Genomic DNA, 19751 nt, shown 5'->3' with positions numbered 1-19751 from the left:
TTTTAGTTTCCAAAAGTTGTTTCCCAGGCGTCAGTCTGTCAAAAAAGGCATTTGCTTCTCTTTTCATTAACAGTGTCATTTAATGAGAGGCACTTACAGTAGACTCTAACACAATTAGGTATTTCATGACAACCTTGGGAGGAATATTAATCTCTCAAATGAAATTGGTCTCAGTGCTCAATATGTCACCCAGTGGGATGCGACTTCATTTCTATTCATTGACCCTCCATGAATTACAGCTCATTTCCAGAACGCGTCGCTTCTCAGAGGCTTCCGCAGCAGGATGCAGGCTTTCAACCTTACCAGCTCGAAAAACCTTCCCCTCTTCCCATTAGATTCAAGGATTAGATCTGATTAAAGATTTGAGCCGGACAACCTCTGCAACAGCCATGCAATCTCCTTTTTTTAAACCAAGTCTTCTTGTTAAATTTACATAAAGCTGATGGGATTTCAGCTTGAGATTTGTCTGATTCTCTCACATTTCAGGAGGAGGAGGATGAGTTACAGCACACTGGAAAACACACCCTTTCTAGTCGTAGAATTGAGAAATCAGTAATTGACTGATATATTGTTCCATGCAAGTTTTGCTTCAGTGAATGGATCATCGATTAGCAAAGATTGCTTTGAAAAAAATCAATAAAATGACATTCACCTATTGTCATTGGCTTACGCCTATCTACAAACATCTGTACACATCTGGCCTCATATGTCTTGTTAATACTTGCTCATATCTCTAATGTTCAACAATAAGACAAAGACGTGTTTCTTTTTCCCTTTGGTGGAAGTGTATTGTGTAAGTGTGTATGTAAACAGTTTTGACAACAGCTCTCAAATGAAGAGAACCATGTGCCACACAAGCAAAGGAAATAATACAACCAAACTCCTTACGCACTCATATAGTCCACATCAAGGACAGATCTGCAGCAATAGAAAACAAGTAATACATCCTTTTGTTTTGCGTAGTCATGAAAATATCTGTTTTATACAAAAATTAAATACAGTTACAGTATGTTACAACTTTTTTTTGTTTTAATCCCATACAGGTGAGCTCAAGCATGACTACAAAGCCTCCGGAAAAAAGAAAACGAAAAAGATTGGTACTCATCTAGGGGCTCGTTAACATTACATGTGCAGCATTTGGCAGAAACAACAGACACCCTTCAGCAAAGTAAAAATCACCAGAGTCACCAAAGCACAGGGAGGAGCAGTGAGGACAGAGTGAGGGGGAGGAGAGAAGAAGAAGGGAACAAGGAAGGAAGGAAGCGGTGAGGCGAGATGTTCTAAAATGTCCCCGTCCACATTATTATTTTTTAATTACTTCAGATGATACTTAGAAATCATGTGTCTAGTTTTGTACAGTTTGCTCTCAGAAGGTGGGTAGCTCTACCCGAGTCTCCAGTCTGCCTTTTTAATGAAGCATCAGCCAATGACATAACCAAAAAGCCAGCGCTCCAACCGTGTCCTCTGTGACATTATAAGACTGCAGCGACTTCACCAACACTTTCATAAATCCATCTAGTATTCAGTAAAACAGATCCTGTTGCACTAGTTACACTTTCACCCACACCTGTGGCCTTGGATATACAAAAGAGTTGCTTATATTGTATGCCGAGCACATTGTCCACACGTCCTTTGTCCTTTACGTCCTTCACGTCCTTCAAGTTGAGAGTTCAGTCTCAACATATGTGGTCTTAGGGTTTTGGTTAAGGATGTGAGGCCACAGTGGTCTCTCAGCAAAGGGGTACAATCAATAGCAGGAGCACTACGAGGGGGGTATAAGCGATGGGTGGGTTATGGAAGGCGGCCCGTCCAGACAATTGGTCCTCGCACTCCCCAGGGCCCTGGCAGCGAGCTCTCTCGCACAGGACGCCCGTGAAGCCAGGGGGACAGTGGCAGCGCTGATGGTGGTGGCACGTGCCGCCGTTCTGACAGCGCAGCATGGCGTTGTCACACACGCGAGCTGCAGAGACAAAGCAAAAAAAAGGGCAGGGGAGACAGGAAGGGGTGATTAATAGATCACTCAGCGACGGAGCAGCAGAGAACGTCAACAGGCAGGTTCACAGGGCACAAGCTGCCTCTTCGTGTCCTGTCTGCAGCGCTCTGTGTCCTGAGCACAGCTGACACATTAGGAAGGGTGAAACCAAGGACTTTTGAGTAAAGTGGGCAGACAGAGAGTAGACACACAAAAAGCAGGACATTGTAGTGCATGAATACTAGAAAAGCCTATAAATGAAGGACTCTTTATGAAAACACAGACATAATACTGATATTTTTATGTGCACAAATGGGAATGTAGGGAAAATAATCCTGGCAAAACAAAAGAGCAAACAAACCATGGCAGCGATCAGGTGAAATCAGTGATTAGTGAATCAAAGGAGGCCAGAGTATTGTGAAACAGCCCCCCTGTGCTGGACCGGAGAATTAAATTTGGTTTCCCTCTGGCACAGTGACACTCAAAGAACAGAAATGGGAGAAGAGGGGATGGATGCCTGGCTCCAGCTATACTCCCTCTGCCTTTGATATGCAAATAAAGGACTTCCAGGTAATTCACCAATTGCTGTTATTTTCTTCCGAGGTTAACCTTACAACAAACCTTACAACTCTGTTAGAGGAAAAGGACATAATATCCACAAACAGATTGTTGTCGTGGCCTCCAAACACGTCTTTGTTTTGATATAGAATGATAAGAACGACATAAGCCGATATCCACATTTCCAGACAAAAACTCACGACTCAATTATCCCAGGAAGCCCCGCTGCTGGCAGAGGTGAAATCCTGGTAGAGGTAATATTTGCCAAGAGATTTCAGTGTAATTGGATATCACTCCCTGCATAAATAGTAATCTCATTTTTTTGGTTTTCAGTAATATGGCTTATGCATGAGAATAAACTTGACAAATAATATTTTTTCCTTGCAAAACTAATTAAAAAGGCATTGGTATTGCATTTTATTTGAAAACACTCCTTTCTACTTTAACACAACTGAAGTTATGTGCTTTAATGAAGTTTCTGTCGTACTGTAAAGAAGTCATGTAAAAACCTCTTTCAATTAATCCAATTTCCTTGCCTCATTTTGCCGTTTTTACGTTTAAAAAAAACAAAAAAAACTCTGAGATTTGATGTGACAGCTGGTTGCATCCAGCTACTTTTTACGTAGTTAAAGAAAGCAGTCAAACTCAATAGGTGATAGAGTTCTCTGTTTATGACTTTTGGACACTGGATGTAAAGTAATGAGTCGAGAGACTGACCTCTTCTCTTTGATTCAGGACCACAATCTAATGTGCAAAAATTGTTTGAGATAGATGTAAAATAAAATAGGCCACGCAAGTTATTATAATCAGTGCTGGAAATATGACTTTACATTGTTAGAATTTAAAAAAAATATATATAAAAAATCACAACAGAACCTGATCTGCATACCACATCGTGAATAAGCTGTTTGCTTACATTAATTCCCCCTAAAGGGCAAATCATTGCTGAGCAAAAGGAAGACTTATGGCGCAGATGCAGTTGAGCATGCTGAACACATGTGATAATATTTGTAATTGGAGGCTGTAAGTAGTGCAGCTGTTCAGGGAGTGTAGTAGAGGCTGACATAGCCAATTGCGGATATAATGAACTCCTCTTATTCCTTTAAAAACGTTGTTCTCCTTTCTCTGACTCGATCCTGTTCAGCAGCTCTTACGAAATAAAGTTAATTCTAGTTATTTCTGTATACTGTATCTTTTGAAAATGCCTGAAGTTCAAAGCAGGGGGTAGCAAGACATGTTTTAGTGGTTGTAGTCAATATTTTAACAATAAAAATGCTCTAGCTTGCTCCTTGTTTAGTAATGAAAAGTCTCTCTCAGCTCTTCAGACATTTATAACTCCTGAGAAAAACTTTTTTGGTTTGTGTAAATTTTGACTCCCGCTGTGTTACCTGTTATTTCTTTGCTATATTGAAGTTGTGTTTTTAGACAAACTAAAAAAAGCCCTCATGGTGTTCTTTCAACAACCAAATGTACTGTTACATCATTGTGAATCTTTGACATGGAAAATGAAAAAAAGATTCTGTTTCCGTAATGAGCTGTTCATCACAGCGTTTGTTCTAAATAAAGGCATCAGTATTAAATTCAGTGTATTTCACAACCAGTTGAAACTCCTCACAGGAGCCTCTTTTAGCTCACTGTTTCGGTTCTATTTCACACAATGATGCTGTCATTTAAATTTGTCCAATGAAACACAAGCTTAGGCCGAGCCCAAATATGTTCAGACCAAGCTCTGGCAGGATAAAGACCTCGAGACACTCCCCACATGTCAAACAATATGAACATCGTTGGAGCAACTTTGCATGCCTGAAAAAGGACTCCTGACTCCCAGACTGCTTCTGCTGTTCCCTGAGTGGATTGAGACATTAATGGCCTCCTGGCTACGCCCCAAACCTGTATGTCAAAGCAGCTTTCTCATTTTACTGCTAATGGAAAACACCTGCTTTATGTGTGTTGCTAAAAATGTCCATGGGATCAGCTGGGTCTCCATTGTATAGTCTGGACATTAACTTTGTTGCTTGTGGTCAAAGAATAATCTGCGTGTCCTCCAGCAGACCCTAAGGAACGCTGTCTTTCTAAAAGCATCTGTAGCCCAATTAGTTAGCTTATCCAGAGGATTAAGCCTGCGGTGTCTTTGTGCAGCCACAGGGCCTGGCTGTCCTGACAAAACACGTCGTGAAATAAGTCAATTATACCGTGTCTCTTGGAAATCTCTAAAAGGGACTTGGTATGTGAGAATAATATAGTATGTAAGTTGGCTTCAGTTCCTATCAATTATAGATAGCAGGAGATTGTCAGTACGATGCTTTCACACATAGAAATCCTCAATACAACTACTTTAAAGAGCGAGTTTATTACATCCCATTTAGAAAGAAATCTGAAAGTTTTAATTACATCATACAAAGTTGATATGGCAACAGTTTAAAGGATCACTTCAGTGATTAAGTATTGCACTTCTTTAAAATTGGTATGTGGATTTAAAAAGTTAAAGGGTTCTCCGGACGCAGGAAAAGTGTAAAATGTAAATGTCATCAAACTGCACCCACTCACTCGCAGTGATATTCCTTAATATTTTCTGCAGTATAAATAAATCTATATTTTCAACCCAGTCTCACAGTTTGCGTACAAATAACTCGACATTGAAATGTCGTTCAATGCATACGCCAAATTGCAATTTTGCGTGCATATTATACGCCAATCCCTCAGGAGGAGTCAAGGGTTGACCCATAGACGGCTATTCTAACCTCTCCCAATCCCTTTTCCTATAACCATAACCAGTCATTATGTGTTGCAAGGCGTATCATATGCATCAGATGAATAACGCGACATTTCAATGTGTTATTTGTACGCAGATTTACGAGACCGGGTTGGATATTTTTCAAGGGGCGGTTTGGTAAAATCAGGGTGAAAAACTTGGCCATTTAACATAAGCAGCTTACGCCCCCCTAAAAAACTGAAGAAATGATGCAAGTTGTCTTTTAATAATAGATGATAAAACACACTATAAAGTTTTTACATTTATTTTAATGTAGAGCTTCATGTTGTCATATTCGTAGTCTACAGTTTTGCCTAATATGACATCACTCACTTACTCCCTCTCTCTCTCTCCCTCGCTCGCTCGCTCGCAGACTTGTGCTGGCAGCTGGTGAGAACACAGCAATTCGAACTCTGGCAGTCGAGCACTCGTGTACCCTCTCTGGGACATATGTGCACCTCACACCTCTGTCAGATGTGTGACATTTTAGCTGTATAACTGTTGTGACACATCCATCATTGTGTCTCAGTGTTGCACGAAGCTGGAGAAAATTCAGCACAGCAACAGTGATGGATAGGAAAGAAAAAAAGCTGAAAATAATCTCAAACTGCTGCTTGTGTAAATAAAAAAATAATGCACATGCACTTTATTTAAATGTTGACTGTAATCTTCTCTTCAACTACCACACTGTACTTTATTACACAGTGTGCACGTTTTAGGATGGATAATGATACCCTTTATCATTTAGGAAATTTCTTTGTGTATTTTCACAGATTCTTTTTTTTTTTACATAATGTGGAAATACAGAAAAACAAAAGACCTGCTTACGTTTTTTGACCAAACGTCTGACATTTCATTAACATCTATATTTCTGTAATGGAAATCTGTAAGTTCTTTTGTGTGTGAGAATAACCCATTTTTTGCAGTGTAGAAAACACACGACTACGACACTAAAATGTTGGACAAACAAATCCCTACTTTGGTACGGATATATATATATATATATTTTTTTTTTAGAAGATTTGCTGGTGTGTTTATGTACTAAACCTACTCAGGCAGTTCTCTAATCTCTCATCTCAGAGAAAATTCAACTCTTGACGTCCTCAGACTCTCTTTGACAGACTGCTGTGAGATACACAAATCACTGCATGATGCAAGTTAAACAGTCAGAACTGAATGCAGATCATGTCACAACTTTTTGGGGGGGTTGAGGATTTGAAAAACAAACAAAAAAAAGATTTGTTCTTGTCTGCAGATCTCTACATGAATCAAACTCGTCATGTGGAGCCTTAAAGGGAAAGAGTCCCTGGAGAATAGTTGGCACCCCCGTTTAATTACATACAGAGAATTAAAAAAAATATATATAGTAATTTATTAAAGCGTTTTTAAAGACTTTTACACTTATAGATCCTCCTGTGCAATTAAATATAACTGGAGACAGTTTCCAGATACAGGATCTGCTAATTATAAGCACTGAGATAGAAGAGTGTTTCTTCAATTACACTGGATCAATATCTTTTCCATGATGTCAGGGTAAGCTGAAACCTGTTATCATATTAACATGGAGGCTTCATCATTAGTCATGACTCCAGGCTCACAAGTTCAATATAAACTGCCAGCTGAATACTTAGCACTTGGTTGTGGCAGGGCTATAAGTCTGCATGGAATTACGGAAGGGGCCTACTTTTGCTCAAAAACGTGTCCAACGAGGGAAAGTAAACGGCTGTCAAATTGGAGAATTAGAAAATCTGATTTAGTGTATCCGTCAACGTTTTTAGAAGACGTCCTCTGTTGCTGATAATTAGGAGGTTCGTTAACACGGCACACCTTCAGTACCATCAAATGATACAGTGGGTTGGATTGGCTTAGGCAGCTCTGATTGACTTATTCTCTTCCATTGCAGTAACTGGTTTCCTTTCACCTCTGACAGCAGCAAACACTGGAGTGTTTCCATACAGGAGGCGCATCTGGTTCTCAGCTTTGCAAGTCACGAAAAATAGAAGGAAAACAATCCCTTCCCTTAATCGTAGAAATCCCAAAAGTCCTTTTTAATTTTTTCCCCTCCTGTCTGTGAAAGCAGTGGTGCAGATGCAACTTAACACTCACTACACAGGATATCTGGGCCTGAGGATTAGCTGCAGATAGCTGGAGATCAATCTACATAAACCCCCCTGGAGCCTCTTCTCTCCTTCCCTCTCCTTCTCCTCCTTACTCCACCCCCACGCCTTCTGATCGCTGCAGAAAGGGTGCCTCTCCAGAGAGCATTCTGGGTGTTTAAAAAGCAGGATATGATCAAATGGGTTAGGAGGCTGTGGACTCTGTGATCCTGAGGCATGAGGTCCATTCCCTTCAGTTTTCCCACAACAAAAGGTCCGTCTTGTAAGGACCTGTGTTTGTTTGTGTGCATGCGGCATGAAAGCATCTGGGCTTTGGGAAAACAACCTTTTGCAGTCTTCTTTTAGCATATTCTACATTACACCCTCCTTTTCTTTTGCGTTTCCAATCAATAAGCAATCAATTCTCTCTATGTTTTGTTCAAGTCATGCTGAAGTTACAAAGCCTATAAGCCTACCTTGGTTACGATTTGCAACACCAAGAGATGAAGCATTTGCTCGATCTGTGTGGAAATGGGAAAGGTTATAAATTACACTGGGTTGTCAGATGATTCATGCTGTTATTTACTTAAAGAACAGGGCCAGCATGCATCAATTCTTACTTTTTACATCTCTTTTATATCTGGGCCTCAGAATTACAGGAAAATGTCTGCCACATGTCTGGAGCAGCAGATCGACTAATGTAAATGGTGTGCATGCAACTAAAATGGGTGAATCTTCCACAAGACAAAGGCAGAGACATGGACATATGGTAGCTGCTGTGTTATCCAGTATGAGGAGTCACCTTCAGGCATCAACATGCGTAGGGGTGCATGGGGGGGAACCAGGTATTCATAATAAGAAAAAAAAAAAAAAAAAAAAGCTTTTCTTATGTTTGGCTTTGGGCAGATATCCGTCTGTGGGCTTAGGGCTAATATTCCAGTGTGGAAGAGAGATTTCCTGCTGATATCACTGACTCAAACATGCAGGAGCTCTACGATATTTCATCAACTGCACTCAAACTTAAATTGTACCTGTGTTGCACCTCAACTGTGATTCTGTGGACAATTTTGCAAACCCCGTGTGCAAAATGTAAGTATGTTTGCCTTAAGGCAATGGATGAGTTGGGGATAAAGTAGCTTCCTGACTCCCTTTGTCTATGAGTTCATTTCCATTTATTCAGGAACAATGTGATCAGAGACCAAAAGGCCATCAAAAGGCTCTGCACACTTTGACGTTAAACATGAAAAAAGGTTACAATGCACAATGGATATTAAGTTGTCTGCTAATTTAATTCAATGCTATATGCGGAAAAAATATATATGAACAATGATTGTTAATTGGGATGCAATTGATGTTCAAAATTCTCATTAATTGTGTGCTGTCTTGTCCCTTTCAGCACACCGCATAGTTTAGATACCGCAGCAGCAGTGACGCCGCTGTGCCACTGAAAGGCTCATTCACTTAAAAAACAACAACCAGGCTAACATGAACCTTTCGTCACTCATTTACTAATTTAATGTCTAAACATTTGATCTACCAGAAGTTTCTTATTGTCCTCAGCTTAAGGCTTCACATAATGCAAAATAAAAGTACAACTCAATGCAAAATAATGGAACTTCAAACCTTTTATTTTATTGTGATTATTTGCGATTAACATTTAAGAACTAGAAATTGAATTACCTTTTTAACGGTCTGGTAAGAAAGTATTTTTTTCAATGTATGACAAAGCAAGTGTTTTTATTACAGTCACATAAATGTGCAATATATATATTTTTTCATAATCTGCAAAGTTAAACCTAGAATGAAAAGTAGTCTAATATCAAATTTCATTGTTTATATCAAAATAGTTTCTGGAATAATTGGAATAATAACGTTTTTTCTGTACGGATGAATGCATGGTAAGATGAATTTTTTTCTTTGTGAAAAAGATTCTGTTGAGTTGTAATGGTAATGCACGGTACAATGTGTCACACCAACATAATCAGTCAAACGAGTTAGTCATCACTGAGGGGGGGGAAACCATTAGTCAGCATGCAAAAAAAACAAACGTGTTCACTTACGCACTGGTCCGTGATTACTGGGAATACCTGCAAAAGAGCAAAGAAAAAAACATTTTAGAGAAGCATTAATCATGTCTTAAATGACACTCATTAAAATGCAAAAGCAAACTTGTTATACTTAAGTTGTTTCCCTGAAGCAATTTATGATGACCAACACTTGGTCTCCTCTGTGTGCTCTGATTAACAGCAGCTGTGGCTCTGCACTGAACCTGACCAACACCCGCCTTCTTCTGATGATAATAACAGGTCTGCCAGCGTTAAAATGTCAACACAATCAAAACTGCTCATTCATAACAGGCCTTCTTGCAGCATACTAACTTTTGTCTGAAATATTTTTTGGACAAACATTTAGTTTCCCTTTCAAACAACTAGATCAGAAATATCTGATTTAACTTTTTGTCTTAAAAGTTAAATTTTCTGTGAATAGTCTTTGAGTCGAAAGCTCTCTAATTTAAAGCTCCTGTGAGGAACTTTTGGTTTGATTAGAGTTTGGGCCCCCCAGTGGACCTCTCATCTTTATGCTGATCTTGTCCTGTACACATGCAAGTTGTGTTTTTAATGAAAAGATCTTATCCTGCTCTCTTTTAACAGCCTAAACTATCACTCACTGTAAATCTTTGCTTTGGAAAATGTAAAAGTTTGCCATTTCTTTGTGTGACACAGAAAAATATCCTCTATACAGAAATGCTCATACACAAAATGTCAATTTAGGTTTCAATAGCTCATATAGAGGCATTAGTATTCATTTCAGTCTGCTACACATCTAGAATGAACTCCTCACAGGAGCTGTAAACCAGTTTAATTGAATCTGTAAAAAGTTAGCAAGGTCATCATCAACGTGTCATGTGTTCAGAAGAATTTTCAGTCGATTTCTGAAAAGGTCAATTGAAAAAAACATGTTAATAAAATGAGTTTAAAATATTTATCTAAATAGAAACAATACGACTACCCAGTCAATATTCAGATTAAATGGCCTGCAATTCGGTGCTGACTTTTCCAACCCAGATGCCATTTTTGTCTCCCACATATTCAGTGTTGGTTTGTGTGTTCATCATCATCTTTGGGTTTATTAGTATAATCAGTGGCCATGTTCTATCCTATAATTAGTGCAATTTCTTATACAATTTCCAAGCTTTACTGCTTTGTCCTACTCTAATTATTTTTCAGCTGGGCTTCATATTGTTAGCACCCCATTCATCACTTCATTACCAGTTTGGGGCTGTCACAACAACTGTTGGCATTCACAACAGCATCGCAGTAGCCCAGGAAAAACACAGATTTTAAGCTCCAATTTGCAAGAAAGCAAGCAAGCCGCAATCCCTAACCAACAGTTGTTCTTTGTTCCAATTGGAGGGCAAACATTATTGGCCTTTGAAGCCAAAACCCATTCTACAGTCTGATCAAAGTCTGAGCCGCAGCCCTTCTTAACCTGTGAACCTGCTTTGGAACACCAGATGAGTTGACGCTCCCTCCAAAGTGGACTGTCAACCTAATTCTCCAAGTGATTCCTCTTCTGCTCTGCGGGCAACTCACAGCTTTTCTCCTGCTTCTTTGAGGGAAACCTCGGATTTGAATCGCGATCAGTCACTCCCTGCCGCTGACAGCTATGGCCCATAGCAACAGAGGGCTCCATTTTTGGCCTCTAATTTATTAGATGAAGGGTCACATATGTCCATATATCTGAATACAAGGGGATTTAAATATGTAATAGACTTTGCCCTGTTCGTACCTGTGAGATAAATGACTTCAATGATTAAAGAGGAAGTCTTGATGACAGATGAACGGTATTAAAGCATAATTACATCTTGCACGTTTAGCACATTTGTCTTTATATGAGGCCTGTATGTTTAATATCTTCAAACGAAACATGAGCTTCACATAATGAATACAGGCACGGGCTTTACTTATGAGAGAAATAGGAATAATTTAAGAGAAAAGGGCATTCATTGAACACCTGGGGGACCAATATTATTACGTCACTTCCATGTGCAACATTATTGCATTTTATTCCGCTGCCAAACAAGTGTGCAAATATTGCTTTTGATATGACTAGACCCCTGGTTTCATCAGTTGGGTGCAGATGCGGCCAAGTGTTGGATTTTTTAATAACAGCCTGTCAATCTGGCAGGGAGCAGCACATTGCAGGGAGTCTCATAACACAGAAGAGGTGCAGAGGTAAATCGAGCAATATCTCCACAGAGTTCACAAACTCTTCACAAAAACAAACTCCCACATGCAATCAAATGTGCTGCATGTGTACAGACAGTTGTTTGACGCATACATGTGAAAGAAAATGCGCAATCTTCCTGGACACATGCTCATACAAACGTGCAATCCCTTGATTCTTCATCAAACAAAATGCCCAAAGAACAGATAGCAGAGCAAATGTTCATATGTGCTCAGTAGATCAATAGCAATATCATATATGTACAAATGTAATTGCAGCATCTATGTCTGAGAATCTGAGTCCGACAATCAACCTTAGCATCTGAAAAACCTGCTGTCAATACCTGCAAACTGCTGCCATGTTGAGTTTCTGACTGTAAGGCTGAATCAGTGTGAGCGGAGGACCAGAGGGCTAGATCTTCCACCATCTGGCCCTCGCCTGGCCGTCCACCACCACATCCCTGAGTGGCTGTATTAGATTTATTGAGGCAATGAGCCCCCCGCCTCAGGCACAGGATTTGATAAATGTGACTCAACTCCCGTCCAAGATTATAATGGGGATAATTCAAAAGAGCACCTTCTGCCTTAGAGATACCATGTGAACAGTCAGGGAAATATCCAGCATTAGTTCAGCCTTGTTACGGAGTGGAGGAAGGAATACTAAATCCAATGTTAAATCATTGGACGGAGGGTTGTTTATGTTCACGTGATGTTGAATAAATGAAACATACCAAGATTTATCAATCCCCTAAGGAACCAGAAGGCAAGCCATAAATACATGCAGCAAGTGCTCATTTCAAATGAGTCATTTTGGACCATAATGCATTAGAACAGAGCCCATAGGATTATTCTAAAAATGTCTGCTTTCAGTGCATTCAGAAATGCTTTTCTTTTTATGTTATGTTAAAGCAACCAAAACAACCTTTTTGGGTTGCTGGTTATATTCAGTAACCAGTTAATATTTACACTATCAGGGTGTGGCCCAACTGGGGCTCTGACCTAAACAGGGGTGGTCTAACATGAGATGTGTGCACAAACTCACTCAAATAAATAAATATCCTCTATTCACCCTCTCTAACCTCACCAATCATATAACATTTTGAAACAAGAGATAATGGCAACGTAAGCTTTTTTTTTTTTTTTTACCACACATAAAGATGGGATGTTACAAAGCCACCATTTAAAGTAATTCAAAAAAGTGCATGGACAATGTGTAGCATAGATATAAAGGTAAAAATCAAGGGGCCACATCCATCCATGCATTTCTACATCTTCCTTTTCATGGCATGTCTTTCCCCCTGAGACCTCCACCCCTCCAGTCCGACAGGGATAGTCCACTGCTGTGAGGTGCACATGTGAACAGGCAAACCAGAAGGATTTCTGACCCTAAAATGTTCAGGAGTGAATGTGTGAAAAAGACTTTTGACAAAACTATCTTCACGAAAGGTCCATTTACAATACTTTCGGATGCTTTTAAGTTATATCTTATTGCCCTTTCATAATAAAAAGGTTATGTTAAAACCATCACTGTAATGTTATTAAATCAGCCACAGGTGATCGTAGGTTACTCGATCAGCAAGCACAAGTTGAACTTCAACTGAAACGTTTCCCTGCAGTATTCCGAAACTCGCATCGGATTTTGTTCTCAAGTGTCCTTTACTGTCTTATGAACAGATGGAGTTTGCTCAGTTGTCATGGAGATGGCTTAGTGGTCATCAGTTTGAACTTCATGTGGACCTTGGTCAAGTTGTAACAGGTGTTCCTATATATAAGTGTGAAAGTGTTGACCCTGTGTCTTTTCAAGAATGGGCCTGGCCTTGGATGTGAAGAGATCAAACTGATCAGCGAGGAGCCAGTGGACGCCCAGACAAACATCAAGGGGGCCTCTCACATCCAGCATCAAAGACAGGTGTTACAAAATGTTTCAACCTACTCCCTCGCTGTGTGTTCAGACAGAATGTGAAGCGAATTTTAGAGAGAGCACGATTAGATGAAAAGACGATGGAAACACACAAATTCACCCAGATTTTTGAGTGTGAGCCGCATGTTTTCACTGCTTTGACTACAAATGGGATTCAATAGTCATAATATAACGATATATGTTTTCTTAATTTTCCTCCCTAACTTTTGCCTTATTTCCTGAAACCCAGTCCAGGTGAGCAAGTATGTGAATGCAGCTTGTATTGTTCAGGAAAATTCACTGCAAGTGAGTGGGCCATTTTTCATGACTTTCATATCATGCCACGGATTCAAATCCCGGTGCACGTAAAAAAACCTACTCTATACTTATTCATTGATAGTTTGACATCGTTCACATGCTATAAAAACTGTCATCTTAGCATCAAACACTGTGGCTGTGACCAAAACCAGATACTAACATACTGCCTATTAGAGTATGCATACTCAGACAGTATACACTGCATACTGCCTACTAACCTGACCGTTGGCATGCCTTCATTATATCCTATTCAGGATATCTGGCCAACACACTGCGACTTCCACAGCATAATTTTTAGATCATGTCCTGCCCCTCAGAGACCCTCACCTCCAATCCCACTGGGGAAATCTCTGTCTTTGAAAGACATGTGTGAATGAGCAACTTTTGAAAATGTCAGGGGCAGGCTGTGCTGAAATCATTTAGATATTTATGAGAGTGCATATGTGAAAGAGGTATATGCCACTGACTGATATGAGGTGAAACTGGAAGTTAAATAACAGGAAGTGGCTCGGCTAAACACAATCACTGACACACTCTGGCAGAAATGATTCGGGCAAATGTTGCTAATAGCTTAAGCTAGCTTTTAGAACACACTAAGAGGTTTTGAGAGGAGATAAGTGACAAGAAAATCTTTGTTATGCTAGCGGCTTCTGGTGCTCTTCAGTTCAGGGATCCAACTTTGTAAAAGTCTGAGGCACCCGGAGGGTTAAGTATAAAAAGTGCTTATTGTTGGTCCCTTCTTGCACAGTAAGAGCTGACAAAGATATATTGACCCAAACTCTTAAATTAACAGCCACCATTTTCTCTCTGTCTGGCAGATTTAACATATTTCTTTCTCAAGGGCAAAGATTTGAATTAAAAAAAGTAAAGGGCATAATGTTTTATTTTTACAACCACCCTCAGATTTCAGTTTCTGCTATAGCCAGACCTGAGATGTTTTTTTTTTTTTTTTTTTTGCCACAGCTAGTACCAGCAGTATATCTCCAGTTAATTATCAGCAAGTCAAGTCTATATTACCGAATGTCTCAATACTTACATATATTTGCTGTTCCTTTCGGTATTGGAAGGTAGGAGCCCACACTCCAGGCTCTCCCATGGTAGTGCCTCTTGCAGCGGCTGCAGTCTGGCCCAGTGGTGTTGTGTTCACACTCACAGCCCAGCTTCCCCTTGTCAAACACACAGCTGTTGGCATGCAGGTTGCACTTGCACCTGAGTCAGAAAGATAACAAAAAAAAGACAGACGCATAAATAGGCATCATTCTGTACCCATGGAATCAATGCCCTCTGGAGGGGGGGGGAAACACAAAGTGTGCCCTTGCTGTGTGTGTTTGCGCTTCTCATATTTTTTGACAGGGGTAAATTGAAATCCTGTAGGGTTATCTGCCTTGGATCGTGCCTCCACAAAGCTTCATTATGCCCTCCTTTTTAAAAAAACAAGGCCTCATTTGTTACTGCCCCTGCGGAGAGAACAGCGAAGCAAATAAGGCTACTTTTGCCTCTCCGAGAGCTAAATGAAAGACACTCTGTGAGATTAACTAATTGAGCACAAAACAGAGATCTGATAGGAAGATGATAGCATAAAAAAGAAACGGCATAGCTGGAGAATTTCCTTTTTTCTCTCTCTTCAAAGTTACCATGCTATTTGGCTCGGGAGCCTTCAGGCAGGGAAGCCTGCAGGTTTATGGAGCCGGTTTATTAGACAGAAGTGTGGCAGAGCTGACAGATGCTCTTGACAGGAGAAGTGAAAAGGCCTGACGGCTTTCAACGCTCAACCAAATCCACCCCCCCGATTTGACCACATGGAGCAGGCATCCGTGTATTTCCAAGTGTGTGTGGGGGGTAAAAAGAAGCTGGGTGCTATTGGAGTCTTAATTGTGTGTGTGTGTGTAAAGATTTTTTTGAGGGCTTTTTATGCCTTTATATCCCAGATAGAACAATGAAAAGGCTCAGAAACTGGAGAGACAGAACTTAAACCTATGTACAAAGGATGCCACTGTGTGTGTTTTTTTACGACCTAAGTGAACAAAGTTATGTGCTCTGAATTTTCTTTTTAAAGTTTCACATTCTCCAAGTGAACAATTCTATCAGGGGCAGAATTGAATGTATTTGTTTTTATAGCGGAAAAATCCCTTTAGTGTGAGACATGACCCTTCCGCTTTTTTGCCAGGGGTCCGGCTCAGCCTGTCTGGATCTCATTCCCCAACAACAAACCCTTCATTGCATATTATCCCTTACATAAATAATGCGTATTCCAAATATAACCCTCCATATTCTATTTTATTCCCCAGGGGGCTAAAGGTTACAACTAGTAACCTGAAGGCCTTGGGAGGTTGCAGGCTGATATGGAAACAGACATTAGAGGGAGATGGGGGGGGGGGGAAAGCGTTGAGTTGATCTGACACACGATCCATCCACAGGGATTTGTGCGGATCATGGTTTCATCTTATGACTATGTTTGTTTTTACAGAGTCCTTCTGAGGCAGATTTCGCCCATTTGAGAACGAGCGACTGGGTATCTGTTCCCCTCGTTCAGCAGTGAACACGAGACAGAGAAATGACAGCAGCAGTCAGAAATACATCCATTCTAATTGACTTCCTGGCCTTACGGTGACATCCTCCATTAATGATAGATAACTGCGGGAAACAAGGGAAACTAAAGCCTGCTCCATGTAGCTGATAAGCAGCAGTGAGATGTCAGTGTGAGGTCTAAGTTAATGGGGATTTCTGGTAACAAGCACCCATGGGTAACACCCAGATATTAATATGTGCACATCTATGTTTACAGACTAACAATAACTCCTTCCATAACAACTTTATCTACACTAACATTTACTATATGTATGTATACCAACTCATATAATTACATACAGTATGTCTATGTTTATGTTTGTCCTGGCCTTCAATATGTCCACCGGCACAGTTTTGTAAAATATCATGTCAGTGTGGCAACATGGTTTATCATACATATTGTATGGTTTCCATCATACATTAGCATATAGAACACATGACTAATGTTGTAAAATGGTTTCTTTCCAACACAGCTTGTTTGTGCTTAAAAAAAGAGGATGTGGTGTAAAATAAGAACACCACTTAAGTGAAAAAAAAAGTAAATTACACAAGTGGCTTGATGTTCGCATGTCATGAAACACAGGGATAACTCTGAAGAAGTAAATCTTTAGTTTCAGTTCAAGTTTTGGACCCTTACTGTATGTTATTCTGTGTATCTGACTCGCCATTCCTCTTTCCTTAAAAACAACCAAATGACGGTACAGAGTTCTTTGGACTAAGTCACTTGGCCGCCTGTCTTTTCGCCTGTAGGATCGACAGACACTAAAGGTCATACCTCACTATAAATATGTTTCCTGATCACCCTATTGCACAATTTATTAAAATACAACATTTACAGCTAGTGTATGCAACACAGGATGGTTGAAAAATGTTCCCCCAATTAAAAAAATTGCAATTGAGGATTGTTGGAGTATAATTGTGATTTGGTAAAGTCAAGGTGAGTTATGTGAATAAAATACATGTGATAAGAAATTATCACTTGATAAATCATGCTGCCAGAAATAGAGTTCACACTAAGAACCCAGGAACAAAAGATGCATTTGATTTTTATGATTGAATTTATTATATTTTCAATGAGTCACATTACAAACAATTTAAATCTAATTTAAGCAGGTTAAAACTCAGGTTACCATTCAAACACAAAAACAAGACAATATGTAAAAATCTATTGAAGCAAAATTGATCTCTGAAGGTATAGGAACATTCAGAAAATATTTCTTATATTTATCTGAGGAGAATCACTGTATCTCCTCGGGCTAAGTGCTTTCTCACATTATAATAAGCCATTATAGATGTGACTGAATATCCACACACATGCATGGCATCAAACGTGACTGCCACTTTCCGCGCATTCCCCACAGTCCTTAACTTTTTAATCAATTAAAGTCCCTGCCTCCATAAAATTAATGATGGGGTGTCGCTCTTCTGCCATGCAGACAGCAGCGGATCCCTGAAGAAAAGAGTGATGAGATTTGACCTTCCACTTAATTAAAAACCAGCAAAATTCAGATCATCTGGCCAAGCCGGCGCAGGGAACACACTGATAGAGTACAGGACGTGGACTCAGGGGAGCTCTGGGATGTGATGCTTTTGCCACCGGCATTGTCATATTGAAATCAGAGAGTTTTTAAATCCCCGGTTTCAGTCACGAGGGGGAAGAGATCCCCTAAATGTCCAGCCTTCTGAACCAGCGTTGTTACAAAGACACATTTCAAGGAGTTTTAGTGACCTTTTCTCCAGCCCGCATTTGATGTTTATCCCTTATCCAAACAAGTGACCCTTCCTCTGGAGATCATTTAGTGTCTTTGTCCTTCCAATCAATTGCATTTATTTGGCTGGGGATAGAAGTGCTCTTAGAAAGGACAATCTCAACAGTTTTTATGGAGGGAGTGTGTCTGTCAAAGCCAAGACGTATGTGTGTTTTTGTGAGCACAAGAAAGCGTGAGTCAGAGTCATTATGAAAGGGTCACTTCATTGCAGTCTGGATGTGTTTAGCTGTGTTATCTTGTCCTTCTTTTATTTCAACACAATTGTGAAACAAAAAGCTATACTGCCTCTGATACTGTTTAAAAAAAAGGGGGATGCTCTGCTCTTTGTGCTGTGACCAAAATGCATATCAGCCATAGACCTGTATTGTTGTATTGTATTGTATTGTATTGTATTGTTGGTTGCAATATTGGAAATGCTATCTCAACCTAGTAGTTGATCAATCTAGTAACATGGAAAGGGGTAGAGCTCTGGTGGACTTTAAGTCTCTTGGCAAACAACCACATGTTAACATGTTAATTTCTGCTTTTGCAGCCAGCCTCATGTGGACACTGGAGGAACTGCAGTTTTTTTTTTTAACTTCCATGATGGCCTAATTTTTCAACACCTCAGGTTGCTGCTTGTTTTTATTGCAAACTTAGCTATGAACAGCCAAGTGTATACAGCATGATGTCAAGTTTCTCATACCAACAATGCTATAAGCACCTGTGATGGCTGTGTAGTCAATAACCACCCACATCCCAAAGTACTCCTGCAGCCAGCCCGAAACAGGCAAGTTTGAGGAGTTCTTTCACACAGTAGAATACTGTTTACATCCAGTTTGCAACCAAAAGTCAACTTTTAAATATTTTATCTCTTTCCTTAATCCAAACTGGTTGTTTTTTCTGCGTAAACTACAATAAGCAGCTATTTAACAATTTCCAAATTTTACATTGGAACTAAATTCCCTCTGCTAAACAAATCCATCAACTGTTGACACTTATCACCTGCAGCCACAAAATCTCTCTCCATCACACTGTATTCAACTCCCACTGAAGAAAATACACGACTGCGGACAACTCTTAGCACCAGCCGCTGTCAATAACCACCTTCTGTCCACAATCAACACCCGCAGCTGAAACTAAACGCCCACGGCAGTCAATAATCACCCACTGACGATGTCCATGGCAGGAAGTTGAATACCTGCAGTGTATTCTCCACTGGATCCAAATAAACAGACTGTTCAAAAATGCTGAAATATATTTCTGGAATAAGGTGATAAAATATATACTTATTGTCCCCTTGGGTGAATTTTCCTTGGACTCCATCCAGCTTCAATTTAAACAAAAAGAGTCCTTATTGCAGACGTCCGCGTTGCCAGAACCCAGATGTTTGTCCCAGAATAGTTAACCTACAGTTCAAGCCCACAGTGGTAGGTGGGAATATTTCTTTTGGCATAACTAGTAAACTGCCTTGGACTAATTTTATCAATGACATTTCTTCCAAATGCTGCAAAAACCACAAATTACATTTTCTTTACATTTTTTGGTCTTTCGTGGAGATCAAAATGTAAGAGAGGATACGTTAAAAACCTTGGCAAATAGAAACTACTAAA

At 39.9% G+C, this 19751-nt stretch overlaps 1 protein-coding gene across 4 annotated transcripts in view; it reads right to left on the bottom strand.

Annotated features, from left to right (window-relative positions):
• The window catches only part of LOC306826571 (netrin-G1-like), a 73928-nt gene continuing 54177 nt past the window's right edge, over positions 1-19751 (bottom strand). For 3 of the 4 annotated variants that reach the window (XM_079347966.1, XM_079347965.1, XM_079347964.1), the window contains exons 4-7: positions 14859-15031; positions 9439-9465; positions 7855-7899; positions 1-1960 (exon numbers count right to left, since the gene is read on the bottom strand). In XM_079347966.1, the coding sequence (XP_079204092.1) occupies positions 1731-1960; positions 7855-7899; positions 9439-9465; positions 14859-15031 (475 nt within the window). In that variant the 3' untranslated portion in view covers positions 1-1730. The remainder of the gene's footprint in view (positions 1961-7854; positions 7900-9438; positions 9466-14858; positions 15032-19751) is intronic. The other variant, XM_079347967.1, reaches the window with a different exon arrangement.

Source organism: Symphodus melops (genome assembly GCF_947650265.1).
Source record: "Symphodus melops genome assembly, chromosome: 7".
Lineage (NCBI taxonomy): Eukaryota > Metazoa > Chordata > Actinopteri > Labriformes > Labridae > Symphodus > Symphodus melops.
Note: the sequence above shows the minus strand (reverse complement) of the source record. Positions and strands in the feature narration are given on the sequence as shown.